Source organism: Dasypus novemcinctus, chromosome 19 (genome assembly GCF_030445035.2).
Source record: "Dasypus novemcinctus isolate mDasNov1 chromosome 19, mDasNov1.1.hap2, whole genome shotgun sequence".
NCBI classification, from domain to species: Eukaryota; Metazoa; Chordata; class Mammalia; order Cingulata; family Dasypodidae; genus Dasypus; species Dasypus novemcinctus.
Genome location: NC_080691.1, coordinates 20041243 through 20061634, shown reverse-complemented (window position 1 = coordinate 20061634; position 20392 = coordinate 20041243). Strand labels below are relative to the sequence as shown.

Sequence of the window (20392 nt, the reverse complement as noted above, 5' to 3'; positions counted from 1 at the left end):
GGGCCTTGAGAAAATGACAATTCAAATATATGACCTAGAATAAAATAAGATGACAAACCAAACTCACCAGCAATTTCCACAATATCACCAGGAACAATGTCTTTAGCTTTAATCCGCTGTACACTCTTTCTGTCCTGTCGATACACTTTGCCCATTTCAGGTTCATACTCTTTAAGGGCTTCAATTGCATTTTCAGCATTTCTTTCCTGTGAAAAAGCAAATAGAAAACAAAAGTATTAAAACATCTATCTGCCACTGCAAGTATTTCTAGTCCAAAGAATCAAATTTTAGAGTTCTAATCTAAACTAAAAAAGACACAAGAGAATGACATTTGTAGGGTCAAATAATTCACATTTTAAGGTAATAAGCATGGTCCAAATACACTTGGATAAAACACCCCAAGAAAAATAAGGTAATAAAATCATATAAAAATCTCCTGTCCGTAAGCACAATGTAAAACATGGCCCTCACCTCCATTCATCCATACCCACACCAATTAAGTTGATACTGTCTCACATGACAGAGAGTAAAGAATAATGGTCTGGGGCTAGATTTCCTGGGTTCAATCCAAGCTCTCCACTTAACAGCTAGGTGACTGTGGATAAGTTACACAAGACACAGGTTTAATGCCTCAATACAAGATTAAGAATAGCACATATGCTCAAGTTTTGTTAAGAATTACAAGTTAATCTAAAACACTTAGAACTGTGTTTGGCACAGAGTAAATATATATCACTCACAATACTACGAGTGGCATATTAAGATAATAAGTTATGTCTCACAAGTTCTAAGACTATTTCCTCCAGTGGTAGATATCATTGGTTAGTTTGGAATCTCATCATAGCACTGGCAGCCATATACCATGTGTACTGTAATACCATAAATATATGATATTAATATATGAAAATAAATATATGAGAGACTTAGTCATGCAAAGTTTTTCATTCCTAATTTCAAAATGAAAGAGGTAGAATCAAAATGAAACGAGTTGAGGGAAGCGGACTTGGCAAAATGGATAGGGCATCCGCCTACCACATGGGAGGTCCACGGTTCAAACGCCGGGCCTCCTTGACCCGTGTGGAGCTGGCCCATGTGCAGTGCTGATGCGCGCAAGGAGTGCTGTGCCACGCAGGGGTGCCCCCCGCATAGGGGAGCCCCATGCGCAAGGAGTGCGCCCCATAAGGATAGCCACCCAGCGCGGAAGGAAGTGCAGCCTGCCCAAGAATGGTGCTGCACACACGGAGAGCTAACACAAGATGACGCAACAACAACAAAAAAGAAACAGATTCTTGGTGCTGTTGAAAAGGAGAGAAGTGGTCACAGAAGAACACACAGCGAACGGACACAGAGAGCAGACAACTGGGGGGAGGGAAGGGGAGAGAAATAAATAAATCTTTAAAGAAAAATAAAAAGATGCCAGAAAGGAAGAAAAGAAAAGTTTATGTGACAAATTTATCTTCTCTCCTTTTTAGAGATTAATCAACTAGAAGCCATAGAGTGAAGCTACAAAGTACACACCCAGGAGAGGTTATTCATTGGAAAAGGAATCTTACACTTTTTCTCACGTTTTTGCCTTTCAGTCACAAGTTCTTTAATTCAACCTTTACTGGGATAGAATTTATGGTCAATACTATGTGTTCTCATTTTTTTCATTTTGCTAAAATTATGTTACTAAAAAATCCCTAAACCTACTTAAAGTGAATTAAATGATACAAAATTGATGGCTAATAGCATGTGCCTCACTTTTTCAGAGTGCATCCGTGAAAAATAAAGGAAACCTTAAATTTGGAAAATTCATAATTAACATAATTTCAACCCCATATCAAATATTCTTAGACAATAAGTATGTCTGCATAGCCTCGTACAAGGATATTTTGTTTTATTGTGCCTTGCTGATATTGTTTTTTGTTTTTTTTTTAAAACAAGTTGAAAGTTTGTGACAACTCTCCAATGAGCAGGTCTATGGGCACCATTTTTCCAACAGCATGCACTCACTTTATATCTCTATGCCACATTCTAATTAATGTATGTGCATTTTTCTAAAATATGTTATTTATTGCGCACTTAATAGACTACAGTATGGTATAAACATAACTTTCATGTGTACTGGGAAACCTAAAAATGAGTGTGACTTGCTTTTTAATGCAATATTTGCTTTAATGTGGTGGTCTGGATCCAAACCCACAGTATGTCTGAGGTATGCCTGACACAGAATTGCTAAAATATTTAAACGTAATTAATCTCACTGGTATAAAAGTCCTTCGGATTAAGTTCAAATGTTATCAACAGTGCAGACTTTTTACTGTTGTTATCTCCAAAAAGCAGGCTCTACTGCTGCTTTGCCATTTTTCCCACCCACTCTCTCTTGTAGCCCAGTAATCTCATTTCTGCTTCCCTCTACCACTTCTTTTATCATCTAAACTGCTCTCAAAGGTCACTGATGGCCTGTCATCTTTTTGAATTCTAAGGTTATTGCTATTCAAATTTGAAACTTACTTTTTTTCACAGAATTTCCCCCCCAAATTTAGGAATTGTGGCAATTTTACTTCCTTTTCGCCCCTTCAAGTTCAGATCAGGTAGTTTTCCTGCATTGCTCAAGGTTAGGAAGATGTCCCAAGAGCACTAACTCACAAAGGAAACTATTTTGCTCCTACCAAAAATTAGCAAAGACATTTACATTAACAGCATACACTTAAAAGATAAAGTACCTCAGACACTGAGGACAATGATGGCCAATCAAAATCACTTTAAGTCTCCCCTAATTGGTAGAGTTTCTGTTTGGGGTGATAGAAAAGTTTTAGTTATAGATGGTGCACTGATGGCATCACAATACTGTGAACATAATTACCAACGAAGTATGATACATGTGAAAGTGGTTAAAAGGGGACATTTTAGGTTGTATGCTACTAGAATGAAAAATTAAAAAAACAAACCATAGAACTGTAAAACACAACCTTTGAACCCCAATGTAAACTATGGACTACAGTTAATAGTGTTTAATTATTATAACGCTGTTTCATCAATTGTAACAAAGGTGCCACACCAATTCAAACTGTTAATTATAGGGAAATTATAGGGAAAACTGTGGGTGTTAAGTATATGGGAACTCTATTTTCTGCATGATTTTTTCATAAACTTACTTCTCTAATTAAAACAAACAAAACCAACCCCCTCCCCTGATTCGAACTATCAAAAGAAATATTTACTGTAGGGAGCAGGAAAGAAAAATGAATGATTCAAATATGCTACACCAAAAACAGGTCAGCTTGGGAAAATACCAACATACCTACCTTGCTAGAAACAAGAGGATAACTTAGAGGATTACTAAGCTTTGTTTAGTTCTAATATTTTATAATCTCCACCCCTTCCACTTATATCTCCTACTCAAAGCTTCTAGCCAAATTGTTGTAAATGTCTTCCCTCAAACACACCTTGTACTTTCCTGCTCATGCCACTCACTCTGGAGTATTCTCCCCAGCCTCCCCAAAACTCCATTTCTCTACAGGCCCATCTTGCCACCTCCTTTAAGGAGCTTTCCTTGACAACACTGTTCAGAAACAATACCTATCCCAACCCAATGCTATCTTACATTACAATTATAATTTCCCTTAATTCCAAAAGGCAAAAACATTCAGGTATTGCTCATACCATTCTGCATACTTTGGAAATGGGATGGTTTGTGAGAAACACACACCAAATGTAAGCTATAGACTACAGACAGCAGTAATGTTAGGAAGATGTTCTTTCATCATTTGTAACATTTGTGTCACAACAATGTAAGGTGGTAGGGGGGTAAAGTAAAGGGAATCCTGTATGGTATGCATAATTATTCTGTTAACTCACACACTTCTCAAAAACAAACAAACGAACAAAACACCATAGGACTATGCAACACAAGGAGGAACCCTAATGTAAACTGTAAACCATGGACCGCAGAGGTTTTTAAAAAAAAAAGGTGCTAAGACAAATCTGGACCTGGGTTCAAATCACTTTTATGTACCAAGCTATATGGCCCTTGATAAAGGCACTGAATTGCTGTGAACCTCAATGTCACACCTAATAAAGGGGATTATCACCTGCCTTAATTAAAAAGATTAAAAAGGATTATTTTCACTTAAATATAAAATTTATCTTTTGTAGAAAAAAGTGAGGAAATAAAGCACAATGAAGATCTTCCAAGTAGGCTAACTTTCTATATGGCCCCCCACAAGGTCTTCAAGTTGACTAACAAGATTAGAAATTTACAACTGATTGGGCAAAGTAGGTTTGTCCAGATGTACAAATGATAAATATATTTTAGTCCTCAAAGAGTGACTATATTCATCAAAAACCTGGGAAACGGACTTTGGCCCAGTGGTTAGGGTGTCTGTCTACCACATGAGAGGTCCGCAGTTCGGGCCCCGGGCCTCCTTGACCCGTGTGGAGCTGGCCCATGCGCAGTGCTGATGCGCGCAAGGAGTGCCGTGCCACGCAGGGGTGTCCCCCGCGTGGGGGAGCCCCACGCGCAAGGAGTGCGCCCGTGAGGAGAGCCGTCCAGCGCCAAAGGAAGTGCAGCCTGCCCAGGAATGGCGCCGCCCGCACTTCCCGCCCGCACTTCCCGTGCTGCTGACGACAACAGAAGCGGACAAAGAAACAAGAACCAGCGAATGGACACAGAGAACAGACAACCGGGGGAGGGGGGAAATTAAATAAATAAATAAATCTTAAAAAAAAAAAAAAAAGGGTAACTATATTCATCAAAAACCTAAACTTAAGATCACTACTCAAGATGAATTCGAAGTATTGGTCTCAAAGTCTGTTACAGTCTATCCAAAAATCAAACAAATCAACAGCATAAAAAAAGTCTTGGACTAGTTATCCACAGTAGAACAATTATGTGAGTGGGGAAAAAGAAATCCCTCTATGTTTCTGTAGTAAAATTAGCTTCCGTTCTGTAAGAAAGGCCTTTCTGAGGGAAAGTAGCCAGAAGTATGCTCTGCAGGGGGAACAATTTAGGATTTTAACAATATTCATAGCTAGACCCACCCCACACACAAAATCCAAAAATAAACATGATACTGAATTTATGAAATTTGTCTCAGGAAGCAGCCAGAAAATACAAAGACAGATTCTGGTTCTCAGGTCTTCTGGTTTCTGTTAAGTAGCTTTCCCCACCCATTATTCTTCAACCCCATGCTACCAAGAAGGATGAATGATTTTAACAGCAAAGAATATAGGCATGAGATGTGAAATTTTGCCATTTAAGAATGGACCAAAAAAATAAAACAAAACAAAAAAATTACATGTAGACGTTCCACAGATATTTCTACTCAGTATAGTACACCAGGAAAAAAATATACCAGAAAGATTAACACAGTTTTATATTGATTATATCATTACTAAAATTCAGCAGTACAAGAATTTTTGCTTACCTGCCACACACCCACAATTGCATTGGCTACTAATATAAGTAAAATTACAAAGGGCTCTACAAAGGCTGTAATTGTTTCTTCACCTTCTTCAAACCAAGCCAAAACCTAAAAGAGAAATGGCAGGTGTCAAAATTGTTTTTTGTTTTTAGGCTTAGTTTTACTAAAGTGGCTGGCACTAAATGAATTACAATATATGAAATCTCTTTTCTTCTTACCTTCCCTAGAAACAAATGATGGCAGAATGTAATGATATAAATAAACTTACATCTTGTTCATAATAATTCTGAGGAGGGAAGTGAATGTGGCTCAGCAGTTTGAGTGCTGGCTTCCCACATAGGAGGTCACAGGTTCAAGCCCTGGCGCTGGTACCTCAAAAGAATTCTGAGGAGTCAAAACTATACAATCTCTTACTTAACAAAAGCCTTACTTTATTTTTTGGTTTCATAATAATTCCACACTATAATCCACATAAAATACTTTTGTGGGGGAAATAAATCCCATTCATTTTTCATGTATTCAGAAGAAATAAAACTTAAATTCTTGATTTTATCATCAACTAGGTTAACTTGCTTCATATTTATACCAAATAATAGTCATATGTCGCCTAATAGTACACACTGATACCTGACTCAAATTTTAGAGTATTTTAACTGTTAATCCCCAGCTTATTCTCAGCTGCATTACTGAAGGTCCTCCAAGTTACTGCAAGGCTGTTCTGCAATCAGGTATGTATTTTAAAGGTTATCCTCCATATGACATCCATTACATTAAAGCAGCACTTCAGAGATTACCTAAGTCCAAAAATATTATAAATGGGCAAAGCACTGTCCACCCAAAAATGAGCAGAGGATTAGAGTTTTAGTTTGTAACCACAACCCTGTTAAGATTTAAAAGCTGCAAATAAAATGAACAACACTGTATTTCATAATTGAGCACCATAAGGTGATAAAAAGAGAATCCAACACAATGAATCTTATAATAATAATAGAGTGAGTCTAAATGCTAAAAATTTAACAACCAATTTTTTGTGGAATAACTGCCAATACAGAAAAGGTGTTAAAAAGATCTATTGATTCAATCTGGTTGGTGGGGTTTGTGAGTTTTGGTTTTTTTTTAATGTTTACGTATTTCACAAGAAAATGTCTTTTCTTTAGAAGATTTAGTGAACAGTGAATACATTCTTCTTAGATATACCTTTGTTTGTTCTCAGATATGTTTTTATGGGAAAATGAAACTATCTTACTACACGCTATGTAACTTTGTACCTAGAAGAATACTATGAATAGTCTTACAGAAATAGCAAACACCAGGAAAATCTTATTTTGTGCCCCCTATCAGAAACAGGGTAAGCATCACCACCCCAACATCCTCAAGATTGAGGAATGAACAAACATAAGTGGGGAATGCAACTATGGACTAAAGTAGACTTTTTATTATTATTCTAGCAATGGAAGAAGTTCTACCATTGATATAAAAGCAGTGGCCACCAGAAGTTCTGAGGGGAGGGAGGGGGAAGAATAGGTGTCACATGGGACATATTTGGAAGATCACAATTATCCTGCATGACACTGCAATGATAGAGGCCATTATACATTTTGTCAAAACATATAAAATTGTGCAGTGCAAAGTATAAACTATAATGTAAACTACAGACCATGGGTAGCAAGGCTTCAATATGTATTTATCAATTTTAACAAATGTACCACGCTAATGAAAGATGTTAATGGGAGAAAGTGGGGGAGGAGTGCAGTATATGAGAAACCCCTATACACACACACACACACACACACTTTTGTGAGGCACCAGGGCCAGGGACTGAACCAGGGATCTAGTATGTGGGAAGCACTCAACCACTAAGCCACATCAGCTCCCTCTCCTATATTTTTGATATAACATTTATGTAATCAAAGCTAATTAAAAAATTAAAAATAAACATTTTGCAATTAAAAGAATAGCAATGAATTAATGACAAATACCAACCAGGAGGCACCAGGACATAGGGGCTTTCTGACAGATGCCCACCACTGACCTCTAGTAAACTAGGGCAGGCAGAAAACCAGAATGAATATGGTAATGCAGCTGTAAGCTTTCAACAGGACATTCCTGGTGTTAATATTAAGGCCAGGCCTAATGCCAGAATGAAAACTTCTCTAGGAAGTTATAAATTTTGATAGAAGCAAGATCACAGCTGTTCTGAAACTAGCTTTTCAAACATTTGCCAATGAGAGCATATCAGAAATAAGAAACTTAATTAGCTCTTAGGGGAGAAAAATTGCTCAACTTCAAGAATAACAATGACCTTTCCAAAAGGTCAGTGAAGCATTAGCAACTGTAAGATAAGCTTCACACCTTGTTAAAGCTGGTATGAATTTTCCTCTTGGCAGCTAGGCACAAGGAACAAACTCAGAGCAATATCCCAGAAGAGCCAGGACATAGAAAAAGACTAAGGCAAGCAGCAACGGGACTATCGGAGTAAACCTCAACCTTTCAGAAACATATGTTTCCTTTTCACAAATGGTATTTATTAATAATGTAATAATCCTAATGTGTACAATGATCTGGTCTTTTCTTCTACTATATGACTTCAAACATTTATGTGCAATAAACACAAGCATTCATATTTTTATTTAAAGTTTCTATAGTGATATATAATCTACTAAATACTGCCTGATGAGAAACTACTGTGGACAAACCTTTTAAGATGGAAGGACAGTCTGAACCTATTTAAAATGGACAACCACCAATTTCTTGAATATTTTTTAAAATGCCTGTTTTGAAACCAAAAACATAGCCAAGAATTAAAATGTTATAGCCTAAATGAAGGTCAACCAATCTTTAACTGGGAAGAACCAATCAGGGAGTGGATGTGCCTGAAGCATTTGAGCTGTGCTTCCCATAAGGGAGGTCCTAGGATTGGTTCCTGGTGACTCCTTAAAACAAAAACAAGCAAGCAAACAAATGAAAAAAACAACTCAGGGGAGCTGAAGTGGCTCAGTGGTTGAGCACTGGCTCCTCATATAAGAGGTCCTGGGTTCAATCCCCAGTACCGGTACCTCAAAACAAACAGAAAACAATACCAACAAAAAAACAAAGCAATCGGGTATGTTCAGATCAATTTTACAATCCTTCAGTTTTGTTTTATTGATAAGAACACTTCTCTTGTGTTGTATAGGTACAAAGATGCTAATAAATTAGACTCCATGAGATGGGGAGGCAGTCAAATAGGGAGGGAAATTGGGTGTGACACATTATTACCAAAATGCAAGATGCCTTATTAGCATTACAGTACAGTCAGTTCATAATATTAGCTTAGCAGAAGTTAGGTTAAGTTTATGGAGAGGGGAGGAACAGGACAGTGCTTCTAAAGGACTTTAATGAGAACAGGTTGAACATAAAGATTAACTGTTTTGTTTTTTTCACTACTGTATCCCTAGGAAGCCAGAAGAGTTTCTAGCATATAGCTGATGTTTAATATGTATTTACTGAATGCATGAAAGAATAAAACAAGATCTCATACACTCTCTAAGGTATAAAACCCTAAGTGGCAGTTTATGAACTTGTTAGGTTAACAACTTCATAAACAATATCAAAGGAAAATATTTCTGTAGTATAATTTTAAGCACAAATTAAACAGTTACTTCTTCTCTTTGCACAATTAATACAGTAACAACAGTTATTGTTACTGGAGCTTCCCTTAACCAGCAACTTCAAAGTTTCACACTTGCCAACTGTATTCAAAGTAACCATATGCGAAGTGAACACTAAACTACAATTTAAACAGCTTAGGTAGGGTTATCTTCCAACGGCTATCCCTAAGCCTGATCTCAATACAGCACTTAATGTCTAACAGGAGAGTCAGGTTAGTAGAGTTTCATGAATAAGGCAAATTTTAATTCAAGGTAAAAGATGTGTTCTGGTGTAAACTGGAAGAAAGTCATGATACTGTGACTCAGTTTCCTTCTTTACAGGTTGGGACAATGGAATGAACTCTTAAGAAATACCAAAGAAGTGAAACTGAGATTGTAAGCCTATTTGTGAGAATGAGAGCACCACATCTTGCTCCCCACTAGCCTCAGAAACTTGCTTGGTACCTTTGTGCACTCAAACATTTGTTCAATGAATGAAAAAAGTCACTGAAAAATAATTAAGAAACAGAAATCAAACACTTTACAAAAATAAAAAATAGATCACCAAGAAGTGTTATAGAAATTACCTGGTTTAAAGAAACAAAAATTCTTTAAGCCATGAAAATAAAAAAAAGAACATTATGAATTACTTCATTCTTTTCTGATGCAGAGACCAAATACTTATGTCAAAATTAACTCTTGAATTTTTTCAGACTTAAAAATGCAATCCTAAAAAAAAAAAAAAGCAAAATACATTTCTCTTCAAACCATACTTTAAGGAAGGTTCTAAATAAATTAGGAAAGCTAATTTGTAAATTGCCCATTATCCCTTAAAAAAAAATTGAAACACAGTAAAGATAAATTTTAGATGCACTACACAGTAACATCAATGCTTCCTGAATATAGTTCTGAGAAAACAAAATAAATGGGTCCTGTATATTTTGAAAACACTATCTACACAAACTCATCCGAACATTTAAGTGCCTGTTACATCGAAAGTACTAACCTAGGCTCTATAAAGAATAAAGAATCCCTTTCAAGGGATTCAGTAGGACATATAAATTATTCAAATATAAGTCAAGAAAAAAGCCAAAATCTAGAAAAGGTTTATTAACATTTTAAGGTCAATCTAAGTGGTGGAGTTTGGGGAAGAGGAGTGGAGAGTAGAGAAAACATGTTCAAACCATTATCAGAGAGGGCCTTGAGATGCAGACAGACGGGAGTAAAGCAAGTATGGCCCTACTGTTCACCTCTTTCAGGTCTTTTCTCAAATGCCACCTCCGAGGACTTTCCTGATCACCCTTCATTAAAAACTATACTCTCCTCCCTATGACTTTATCCCCATCCCAGCTTTTCCTCCATAACACTCACCACCTACAAGATTATATATTTTACTCGCTTATCACCTGTCTCCACTAGCATGTAAGTTCTAGGTCAGTGACTCAGTCCACACTGTTCGCTGTTGTAGCCTCAGTGCCTATGCTGTATAAATAGGTGCTCAATAAATACCTGACAAAGCAGGAAGGAGGGATGGAGGACAGACCCTCCAGTTAATCAACTAACATGATGTGTCAGATGAAGGGCAAAGTTAGTAACCTTCGAGAAAAGGGTGGAAAGACCAAGTGAAATGATGTCAAATTAAGATTTCTAATATTACTGCATATTCAACAAAATGGATATCTCACTTTTTTCAACTCAAATGATCTTTTTAAAAACTATTTTGGGGAATATTACAAATTAAAGTTTATCCCCACGGGTCACAAGTGTGAAACATTAATGTAGCTTCCTACCTTCTGCTACAGCAAAATATTAACTATGGTTAACAGTTTACTACTGAGTTTGAGATTTGAAATAAATCACTGAAGCCTATTTCTTTTTAGCTTGAGTATACCTGAGGATGTATCACGTATGAACAGAGCTGCCTATTCATTTCTCCAAAAGAACCTGAATATTCTGTTTTCCTGTTAAACAGGAATAGACTACCATAAAAAAGACTGTGCTCCTTCAAAAGATAAAGAAATGAGAAATGAAAAAGTGAAGTACGCTGTAGCGATGCCAACCCTGCATGAAGAAAATAATAAAACAGGGTTTTCTATCTACAACTTCTTGATCAAACCAAAGCAAAATAAGTGATTTCTATTATAAAACTACTTCCTAAACACTTATCACTTTTGCTATCTATCAACCCACAGAACTAAAACTGTAACGTAGCTCATTTCCTGAGTAATAACTCCAGGTAGTTACCACAAAGGTACCTCAAATTTTTGACTTCAAAATAAAGCTATATAAAGCTCTAAAAAGCCAATGTCCTACCTTACAGCAAAATTAAAGCATTTTAAAACATATTTGAAAATGCCTATAAACTACAAACTCTCAATTATTTCAAAGTAAAAAATCACATACATCATTAATTCCAAACTAATGTGTCACTCAAATTGGCCAAAGAGACTCAACACAATCCAAAAAAGCCAACAGCCTGTTTATTGTGACATCACTATTTCCAACACTGCTTGCAGTTACAACACAGACTAACTTAGTAAAATTTATTTTATCTCTGGTTTGTATATACCAGCAGATTAACTTCTAAGGAGACCCTGATGCTCTTACCGGACCCCAGGGCTTGCCAGTCAAAGCAAACAGACTATTTCAGAATGAATTATGTAGCCAGCATAGACAGAAATATTACACTAATCTAAAAATAACATTTGTTTTGTCCCAAGGCAATGTATCGAAACTCTAGTCTATCAAATGGTTCTACTCATTAATCTTAACTGGTTAGTAAAGAAACAGCCATTTACTGGCTAGGGAAATTTTTTAAAAGATTAAATCAAGGAAAGAAATGTCAGTAGTACTAAGTGATTCAGTATGCCGAATGATTTGCTATGTGACACACTCTAATTGCATTCAATGTAATTCAGAGAAAAAAATCTTGTATTGGAGACTGATAAATGGCTTCATATCACTTGGTATGATGTATTAAAGTCTCATGGAAGAACTTTTGCACAAAATTACACCAAATGTTCATCTCTTGCCACACTATCTACTTAAAAGATAGGCATAAAATTAATCTTTTCTCTTACCCGAATTACTTGGTTTATTTAGTTCTCAAAATAGCCCTCTATGGTAAAGTTGTCTTAAGACTGAGTGAGATAGATCCCTGGGGCTTGCATACAAACATACAAAAAGAAAACCCTAACGCTGTAGCAATTTTACAAGCCTAGAAAAAGTATTGCACTAGATGAATTTCGTTTCCCATCATGGTTTTTGTAATAAAATACTCTAGAACAAAAGGCATTTCCAATTCTATTAGGATTAAGAACATCTGTGTCCTATTCACAACCATTTTTAGGAACTCCACCAAAAAGGGAGAAAAATCATGAAAAATTAGTTCTGAACTGAAAAAAATTTTAATAACCTAGAAATATCCTCACCTCCTCACTCCTCCCCATCACCTTTCTTCTGCTATAGTTCTTTACATTTCACCAGTTTCTTAGCAACCATAAAGGGCTCAGATAGGAACATAACAGAAAAAACATACAATATTGCTGGGTTTTTTCTTAAGATACAGAATCAACTGTATTGCACCTTGTTCTCTCAACCTACGAGTCACTCAAGACAGGGGTCCAATTTAGATAAATATACCACCCTAAAGGTCAGTGACCAAATTTGGTCAACTGTGGTGCCATCATGGCCGTCATCATTCTTGTCACTGTCAGGAACAACTGTCACCTTGCCATTACCAGGAAGGGAAATCAGCTGGAATATTCCTTTTGTAAGTTCTATTTACAGACTACAGAGAGCCCAAAATCATCTATGATCTTACAAAATGAAGAACACAAGACAGCAAAGATCTCCCAATGAAGAACTTTCTGGTTCTAAAAGCTGACTAAACCACATTAATTTGTAAAAGCCCTGCAGCATAAAGGAATAATTTCTAATTGTACTGTAAATGTCAGTCATTCATTTTTTGAATAAAAATGTCTTCCAGTGCTTTGCTTTAATTTGAAAATACCTAGGTTGTTTGGTGTTTGTATTTCTAACATGGACACAGCAACAATCTCCAAAAAGAATGTTTTTATCTAATGGTCCAACCCCATTTATTTTCTGGGTTTTCATCCATGGAACATTCCCAGTTTTTTTTTTTTTGAGAGAGAGAAAGTAAATTTCTTTATACTTACAAAAGATATACATGCTGCCAGCAATAAAATTCTAACTAGTAAGTCTTCAAACTGCTCAATCACAAGTTCCAGCAAGGTTTTTCCTGTTAGAAACAAACAGTTTGTAGCAATTGCCATATTAACATCAACACAAAAAAGGAGCAAAAAAAATCTTAAGACTACTTACCTTCCTCAGCCGGTAACTCTGTAGGATGTAGAAATTCGCCAGGCAACGTGTCGAGAGAAAAAAAAAAATTTAGCACTCTGCCCTTCTAAAGAGAATTGCCAAAATTATAAGCAGCAGTCTTTGAAAGCAAGACTTAGCTGTACGGACCATTCATCAGTCTTTTAATAAAAAGCATACTAAAATGGTACCCCATGCACCATGCACCACTTTTAAAATCAATTACCTTACACATCTACCCCGAAGACGAAAATCATCTGTCCTCTAACCTAAACTGGGTTCCTAAAATAAGGAGGCATTTCAGCTATGTCATCACTTCTCCCCGATGTGTAAGTTTGGGTAGTACAAGAATGGTCAGAAGGAGAAGCTTTCACAATTACAACGATGCCTCACAAACCGGCTGGGGACGGAAAAAAAAAAACGTCTCGGAGGACTCAACCCTACTGCAGGAGCCTCGCCTCGTCCCTCCCTCCGCCACGGTCAGCTGCTGCTGAGAAGCCCCCGAGCAAGCTGCGTGCAGGGAAGGTCAAGGGCTTAAGACGCCCAGGGTCGCGCGGGGACTCGGACCCTTCACGCGGCGCGGTCCCACCCTGGCGGCCCCCGCAGGCAACCCGCACCCGAGGGGCGAGCACGCGGGCTGGACCCCGGCGCCAGCAGCCGTCGGCGGGCGCCGAGCCGAGCCCCACGAGGTGGAGCCCGGTCAGCCATCTTCCCTGCTCTCGCGCCCGCGCGGCGCGGCGCCCCTGCAGCCCGGGACACCTACCGTTGGAGCCCCATCTCTCCTTGAGCTTCTTGACCTGCTCCAGGCTCAGCCCCGTGCTCTCGTTGACGCCGAAGTGACCCAGCACCTCCTCCACCGTCTTTGTGTGCGCGTTTTCCATGGCTGCGGGGGTCCGGCCGGCCTCGCCTCCCGTCCCCGCGGCCTCCTCGCCTCGGCCTCGCCCCCGGGCCGCGGGCTCGTGCCACCCGGGCGCCCAGGCGCGCACTGGCCGGTCGCCGCCTCCAGCCGCTTCCGCCTCGCCGGGCGCTGAATCACCCCGCGCCCCCTCCCCCGGACAACCGCCCCTCTTGCTGCCCGGCCCTCGCCGGCGCCCGCCCCGGGCTCCGCTGGGCGGGGTGGGGGGCGCCCGACCCTCCCGCCCCTCGGCAGAAGGGAGGGCCTCCTTCGCCCTTAACTGCCCGCCGGGAGCGCAGGCCGCGGCGCCGGAGTCCCCTCTCCGCTCTCCTGAGGTGATCCGCGGCCCCGCCGGGCCCGAGGAGGGGGCGCTGGGTCGACCCCTCAGAGCGGAGCGGGGAAGGCAAGCCGGCGGGGTGGTGCGCGGCGCGCTCGCCCTGCTCCCTCAGCTCCGCGCCCCCGACAGCAGCGGGGGAAACTGCGGCGGAGAAGGTGGCGTCGGGCACGGCTCCGCGGCGGCTGCTCTAATAGCATTTATCGGCCGCTGCCTCCCCTCTCGCCGCCGCCGCGGCATGTGGACGCCGCTCATTGGCCGAGAGGGCCCAGCGCGGCGCGGGCGGCGCGGCCCCGCCCCCGCCCCCGCCCCCCGGCTCCCTCCGCCCTCCCGCGCGACTCGCGCCCACGCCGCCGCGCAGGCCCCGCCCCCTCCCGCGCGCCGCCCGGAGGAACCCGGATCGAGGCCGGCGCGCGTCGCGCCCGCGCAAAGCGCGCTAGGCCCCGCGGGCGGTGTTAGGCTGGCTCGGCAGCTGCAGCTGTTCCCCGTCCCCGCTGTCCCGGGAGAAACCGGAGTGGGGCGCGTGACTGGGGTCACCGCGGGCCCCCTGCACTCGCGACCCCAAGAGAGCTGCCCTTTGGTGTCTGCCTCGAGCCGGGGTGGGTGGCCGCGAGGGCGAGGCCGAAGAACCGAGGCGCTCAGTCCACCAGGGCTTCCCCCAAGCGCCCTCGGGTCGGTGTCCTTGGCTTCGCTCCTCGCCCTGTCTCCAGTACTGCACTCTGCATCCTAATTTCTCTCTTTCAGAGTCCCCATTAGGAAACAAGGGGAGGAATTCCGCAGTTCTCTTCCCACACCGCCCAAATCCCTCATCTGTCGCCTCAGGAACGCCGCATCCCACACCCCAGCCGAGAGCGCCATTGCACGCAAACGTCAGCCCTTCCGCAGCGCACTCCGTGCCCTGACTGAGGGAATCCCAGTCTGCGGGGTGGGGTAGTGGGGAGGGAGGAGTAGCTTTTATTTCATTTTTAAGAGCCACATAGGCTGTAACACATGTCTGCTAGAGGCCACGGGTTATGTTTGCTACTGTAACTGCTAAATAGCAGCTAAAACTGCATAGGGGACTTTGCTCTGTATTAAGATGATGAAGCCTATTTTCTAGACTCCCAGTTTCCCCAATAGGAGGAGGGACTTTAGTCCTAAACCTATTCTGAAACCACAGATACTTTGCTCCTGGTCTGTACAAACCCCACCAGATAACAGATAAGATAAAGGAAATTTCGCCAATATAGAGTTACACTACTTAACAGGTCAACGACCTTTGCGTTGAATTCATGAACAAAACCTGAGCATATTAGCTTCACAAAGAGCAGCTTTCTTAAGGAAGCATTTTGCAGAACGAATTATTTAGTCCACTTCAGTGTTTTGGCAATAGTATACCATTCACAAGAGCAAAAGCAGAGCACAAACCACTTCAGTTGCCCCAGAATGCTCAGCCTCAGGATTTAAGATACATCCCTTTAGCAGATGCAAATCACAGTGTATTACCCAGCCGAAAAAAATCAGGCACGTCATTTAATTATTTCCAAGGAGTGGAGGTTGGCATGCAGTTTTGATTGCTACTTGGAAAAGAACCAAAGAAGAAAAAAAAACCTCTAATGTATGGCAACGCACTGAGAAGCAAGGTGGAAAATGATTGGGTCACAGGATGGGTGCCTCTTCCAGTAGGGGCACACACGGGCAGCTTCCTGTGAGTGTGGTAATGGTTCTTTTCCTAGACCAAGTCTGCGCCATTTCTTAACAATTTTGCCTCACCTCATCTCTTTCAGCACAGATACAAGCACTGTAGGCAGGGATATTGTTTCCTTCCCAGCCTGGAAATTATCCTAGGAAGTTGACTTTACATCTCTGTTCTGTGTCCCCCACCCCCCCACCCCCGCCCCTCTGCTTGGGGTAGTAAGCACCCCCGGGTGCAATTACGAGCTTTCAAAGAGGTTTCAGACCTTAGGTCTTTGTACTTAAGGAAGAGCCTGAGTGCTTGTCCCCAGATCTTCACTACCTAGTTCCATCTTCTCATTCCTCAGGGCTAATCACTGTTCAGTTTTGTTTTCTCAACAGCACTTACCTCTGATATTGTATTTTTTTTCCTGATATTGTATCTTTGTTTAGCTGTTTACTGCCTGATCCCCTCCCTTTTCCCCACCCCTCTGTTAGGATATAAGTTCCAGGAGAACAAGGTTCTTGTCTATCTTGCCCATTCATAGTGTGTAGAACAGTCTCTGGTATACACTATTTATTCAAAGCCTTCTTTTTGAACGAATGAATGGGTCCCACCACCCCCAACCTATCAGAGACTTGCAATGGGCCTTGCCCATGGGAGGACCTCAATCAATCTTTGCTGAATTGATGTTCATTGATTTCCAATTGATGAAATAAACAGGAAGAATCTCTGAACTATTTGACTCACGGGAATGGTTGTGAAGATTTAGTCAGGTTTAAAGCACACAAAAACAGCATGAGAGGTTGCTCAGAGATGAATAAAGTACAAGTTCACAAGATGCTGCTACCACCTTGCTGTCATCCTCCTTGACTGTTCTTTGCAATCTTTCTATTGAAACTGTGATTTTTAACCCGGGGTTAGCCCGTTTTATATTACCATACCAATTATGCCCAAGTTTCCTCAGCCTGTTCATGTCTCTGCATTGGAAATACTGAAACATGTTGCTTATAGCTGCCAAAATTTACCATAAACCCAGCCTCCCAAAGGCAGAAGGATCTAGTTTCTCTTAAGTAGAAATAAAGTTGTGCTCAATCTATTTTATGTATTAAACTACACTTGCTTCTTGTTAGAAGCAAGAATGGGTTTTATCTTTCTCCAAGGATTGCAACTATATTCAATTGAGGACAGAGAGAGAAAAGGAAGAAAAACTGTGATTCAGAAAGATGCATGATTTGACTAAAGGCATCAATAAGGAGAACATTAGCTGGTAAAGGCAGGCTGATTAAAAACAACAACACAAAAAAATGAAGCAGACTAAAAAGGTCCAGTAGAAAAGAGTGACTTGCAAAATAGGCCCCAGCCAACTTCGCAACTCTCTGCCAGCCCTCCAGTATAGCGACGGAGATTGCAAAAGGCAGCCAGATCCATCTTTGGAAAGCTCTAATCATTAAAGCAGTCTCATTGGTGCTGAATCCACCTCCCATTAACTTCTTCTAGACACTGGCCCTTATTTTCCCCTCTGGAGCCTCTCTGAATAATTTTAAGCCCCCTTCTGTGTGATAACTCTTTTGAGTATTGTTTTAGTTTCCTAGCTGCTAAAACAAATGCCATACAATGGGTTGGCTTCAAAACAGGAATTTATTGGCTCTCAGTTTTGAGGCTTGGTGAAACCCAAAACTTAGGTGTCAGCAAAGTGATGCTTTCTCCCGGAAGACTGTGACATGCTGGGGTTGACTGCCTGTAGTCCTTGGTCCTTGGTCCTTGGCTTTTCCATTGCATGGCGATTGACATGGTGGCATCTTCTCCATTATCTTCCAGGGTCCGGTGACTTCTAGCTTCTTCTCTCTGTGGCTGCTCTGTGGCCTTCTCTATAAGGCCTCCAGTAACAGGATTAAGACCCACCTTGATTCAGTAGGGCCATACCTTAACTGAAGCAACCTCATCAAAAGGGCCTATTTACAACGAGTTCACACCCACAGGAATGGATTAAGGACATGATTTTTCTGGGGTATATAACTCCAAACCACGATAAGTATTTAAAGATATTTATTGTTTTAGTTTCTTTTCCCAGCTGGAAAGAACAGCTTGGTCTCTGAGCTGATTCTCCTATAGCATGATTTTGCAAAACGTCAGCATCCTTGCATCCAATTTTGGAGGCTACTTGATATGGAACACAGAACTCTGGGCATGGTCTTATAGTAGGATTATCACTGTCCACCTTTGTTCTGGATCTTTCCCCCTGCATATTGATGATTTGTGTCAACAGTCAACTAAAAACTGAGTCTTTTATAAGTAAGCTGCAGTCAAGTTAAATCTTCCCATTACGTACTTGCACCGATTCTTTTTAACCCAGACACTGCACTTTGCCTGTAATTGAATGTTAGTGGGTTCATATTGGCCCATCTTTGCAGTCTGTGGTAGTCTTTTGGAGTCTTCATGTGTCAAGTGATGCTTTAGCTATCTTGCCCAGCTGTGAGTTATCCAAATTTGAGAAGCGTGACTTTTTCTTTAAAGATACATAAATCACACAAAATGTTACATTAAAAAATATAAGAGGGTCCCATATACCCCTATCCACACCCCCCACTCCTTCTACATCAACAACTTCTTTCATTAGCATGGTACATTCATTGCATTTGATGAGTACATTTTGGAGCACTGCTACACAGCATGGATTATACTTTATGTTGTAGTTTACACTCTCTCCCAATCCATTTAGTGGGTTATGGCAGGATATATAATGTCCTGCATCTGTCCCTGCAATATCATTGAGGATAACTCCAAGTCCTGAAAATGCCCCAATATCACACCTCTTTTTCCCTCTCCCTGCCTTCAGCAAATCCCACAACCACTGTCTCACATCAATGATATAATTTCTTGTATTGCTAGAGTCGCAATAATTCTGTAGTAGAATACCAGTAAGTCCACTCTAATCCATATTTTATTCCTCCATCCTGAGGACCCTGGGATGAATAAGCCTGACTTCTATGTCTTTATCCAATAGAACATCTAGAGTCGTTCCAGACTGAAAAATAACTAATCAACTGAATTTAATTGTGAACTGCTATAAATCAACTTGACTACAGGTTCCAAAGTCAGTAAAGTGAAAAATCTTTTAAAATGCACTCCCTACTCCCACACAACCTTCCATAACACTTCATTATACAGCATTATAGTTGAGCACTTGATGTAGTCACTTTGACTTAAGGGTCATGTTATATCAAAAATACTTATTTACGCAGTAGAATCAGAATTGGGACAGTAAGATGTTTATACTCAGAGGCGGGTGGGAACTAAGGGCATCCAACTAACATCCACCATCTCTTACTCTGAGGCACATGCTTGGGTGAATGGAATGATAGGCAGATTTGCCTGTATTATTTAAATTCTTTGCCATATAAATTAAGTCACTTCAGGGTGATTATGCAGATGCCAGTCCACTGTACTATTATCTAGTCCACTTGTGTCTACTTTACCTATAAGAATGTAATGGGAAGATTCCATCAAATGCAGTGCTAAGATCCAAATACATTGTCTACAAATCTCTAAATCCACATTCTAGTGATTTCTTTTCACAAAAATATGTTCCATTTGATATGGCTTGTGTCACTGGACACTTGCCAGAATCTGATAACCAGTGCTTTTCCTACATGCCCCAAATCTATTACTTTTTTTTTTAAGGAGTTACCGGGATTGAACCCAGGACCTTGTACATGGGAAGGAGGCACTCAACCACTTGAGTTTTACCCACTCCCCAGACAAACTATAACTTTATCCGAGAATTTGCCAAACTCAACAGAATGTCTTTTTCCAGAATTTGTCCCCTCCCCCTGTCCCCAATTAGTAAGTACTCTTTGTAAGGATAAAGTGTCAAACCCAACTCACTAGCTTACACAGAAAAGGGACTTTTTGGAGGACACTCCAAATGCAGAACAGCTTGATCCAGGTGCTCAAGCAAAGTTAGTTGAAAAGTCTCTCCATCTCTTGGTTCTGCATCTCTCCTTTGCTTTTCATTCTGGAGCAGGCAAACACGGTCTTCCACATCTCTCCTTTACAATCTACTAGTTTCTCCATTCCAATGGAGAGAGCTTCTTTCACAACAATTCCTATAAAAAGCCCAAGATTTTA

General features: G+C 40.8%; 1 protein-coding gene across 2 annotated transcripts in view; it reads right to left on the bottom strand.

Annotated features, from left to right (window-relative positions):
- The window catches only part of ATP2A2 (ATPase sarcoplasmic/endoplasmic reticulum Ca2+ transporting 2), a 66893-nt gene extending 52525 nt beyond the window's left edge, over positions 1–14368 (bottom strand). The window contains exons 1-5 of one of the 2 annotated variants that reach the window (XR_011646492.1): positions 14142–14368; positions 13382–13399; positions 13216–13298; positions 5412–5516; positions 68–206 (exon numbers count right to left, since the gene is read on the bottom strand). Coding sequence is in view for 1 of the 2 variants with exons in the window: in XM_004475486.5 (XP_004475543.1) it covers positions 68–206; positions 5412–5516; positions 13216–13298; positions 13382–13399; positions 14142–14259 (463 nt within the window). In the remaining variant the exon portion in view is untranslated. The remainder of the gene's footprint in view (positions 1–67; positions 207–5411; positions 5517–13215; positions 13299–13381; positions 13400–14141) is intronic. The other variant, XM_004475486.5, reaches the window with a different exon arrangement.
- Positions 14369–20392: the final 6024 nt, after the last annotated feature.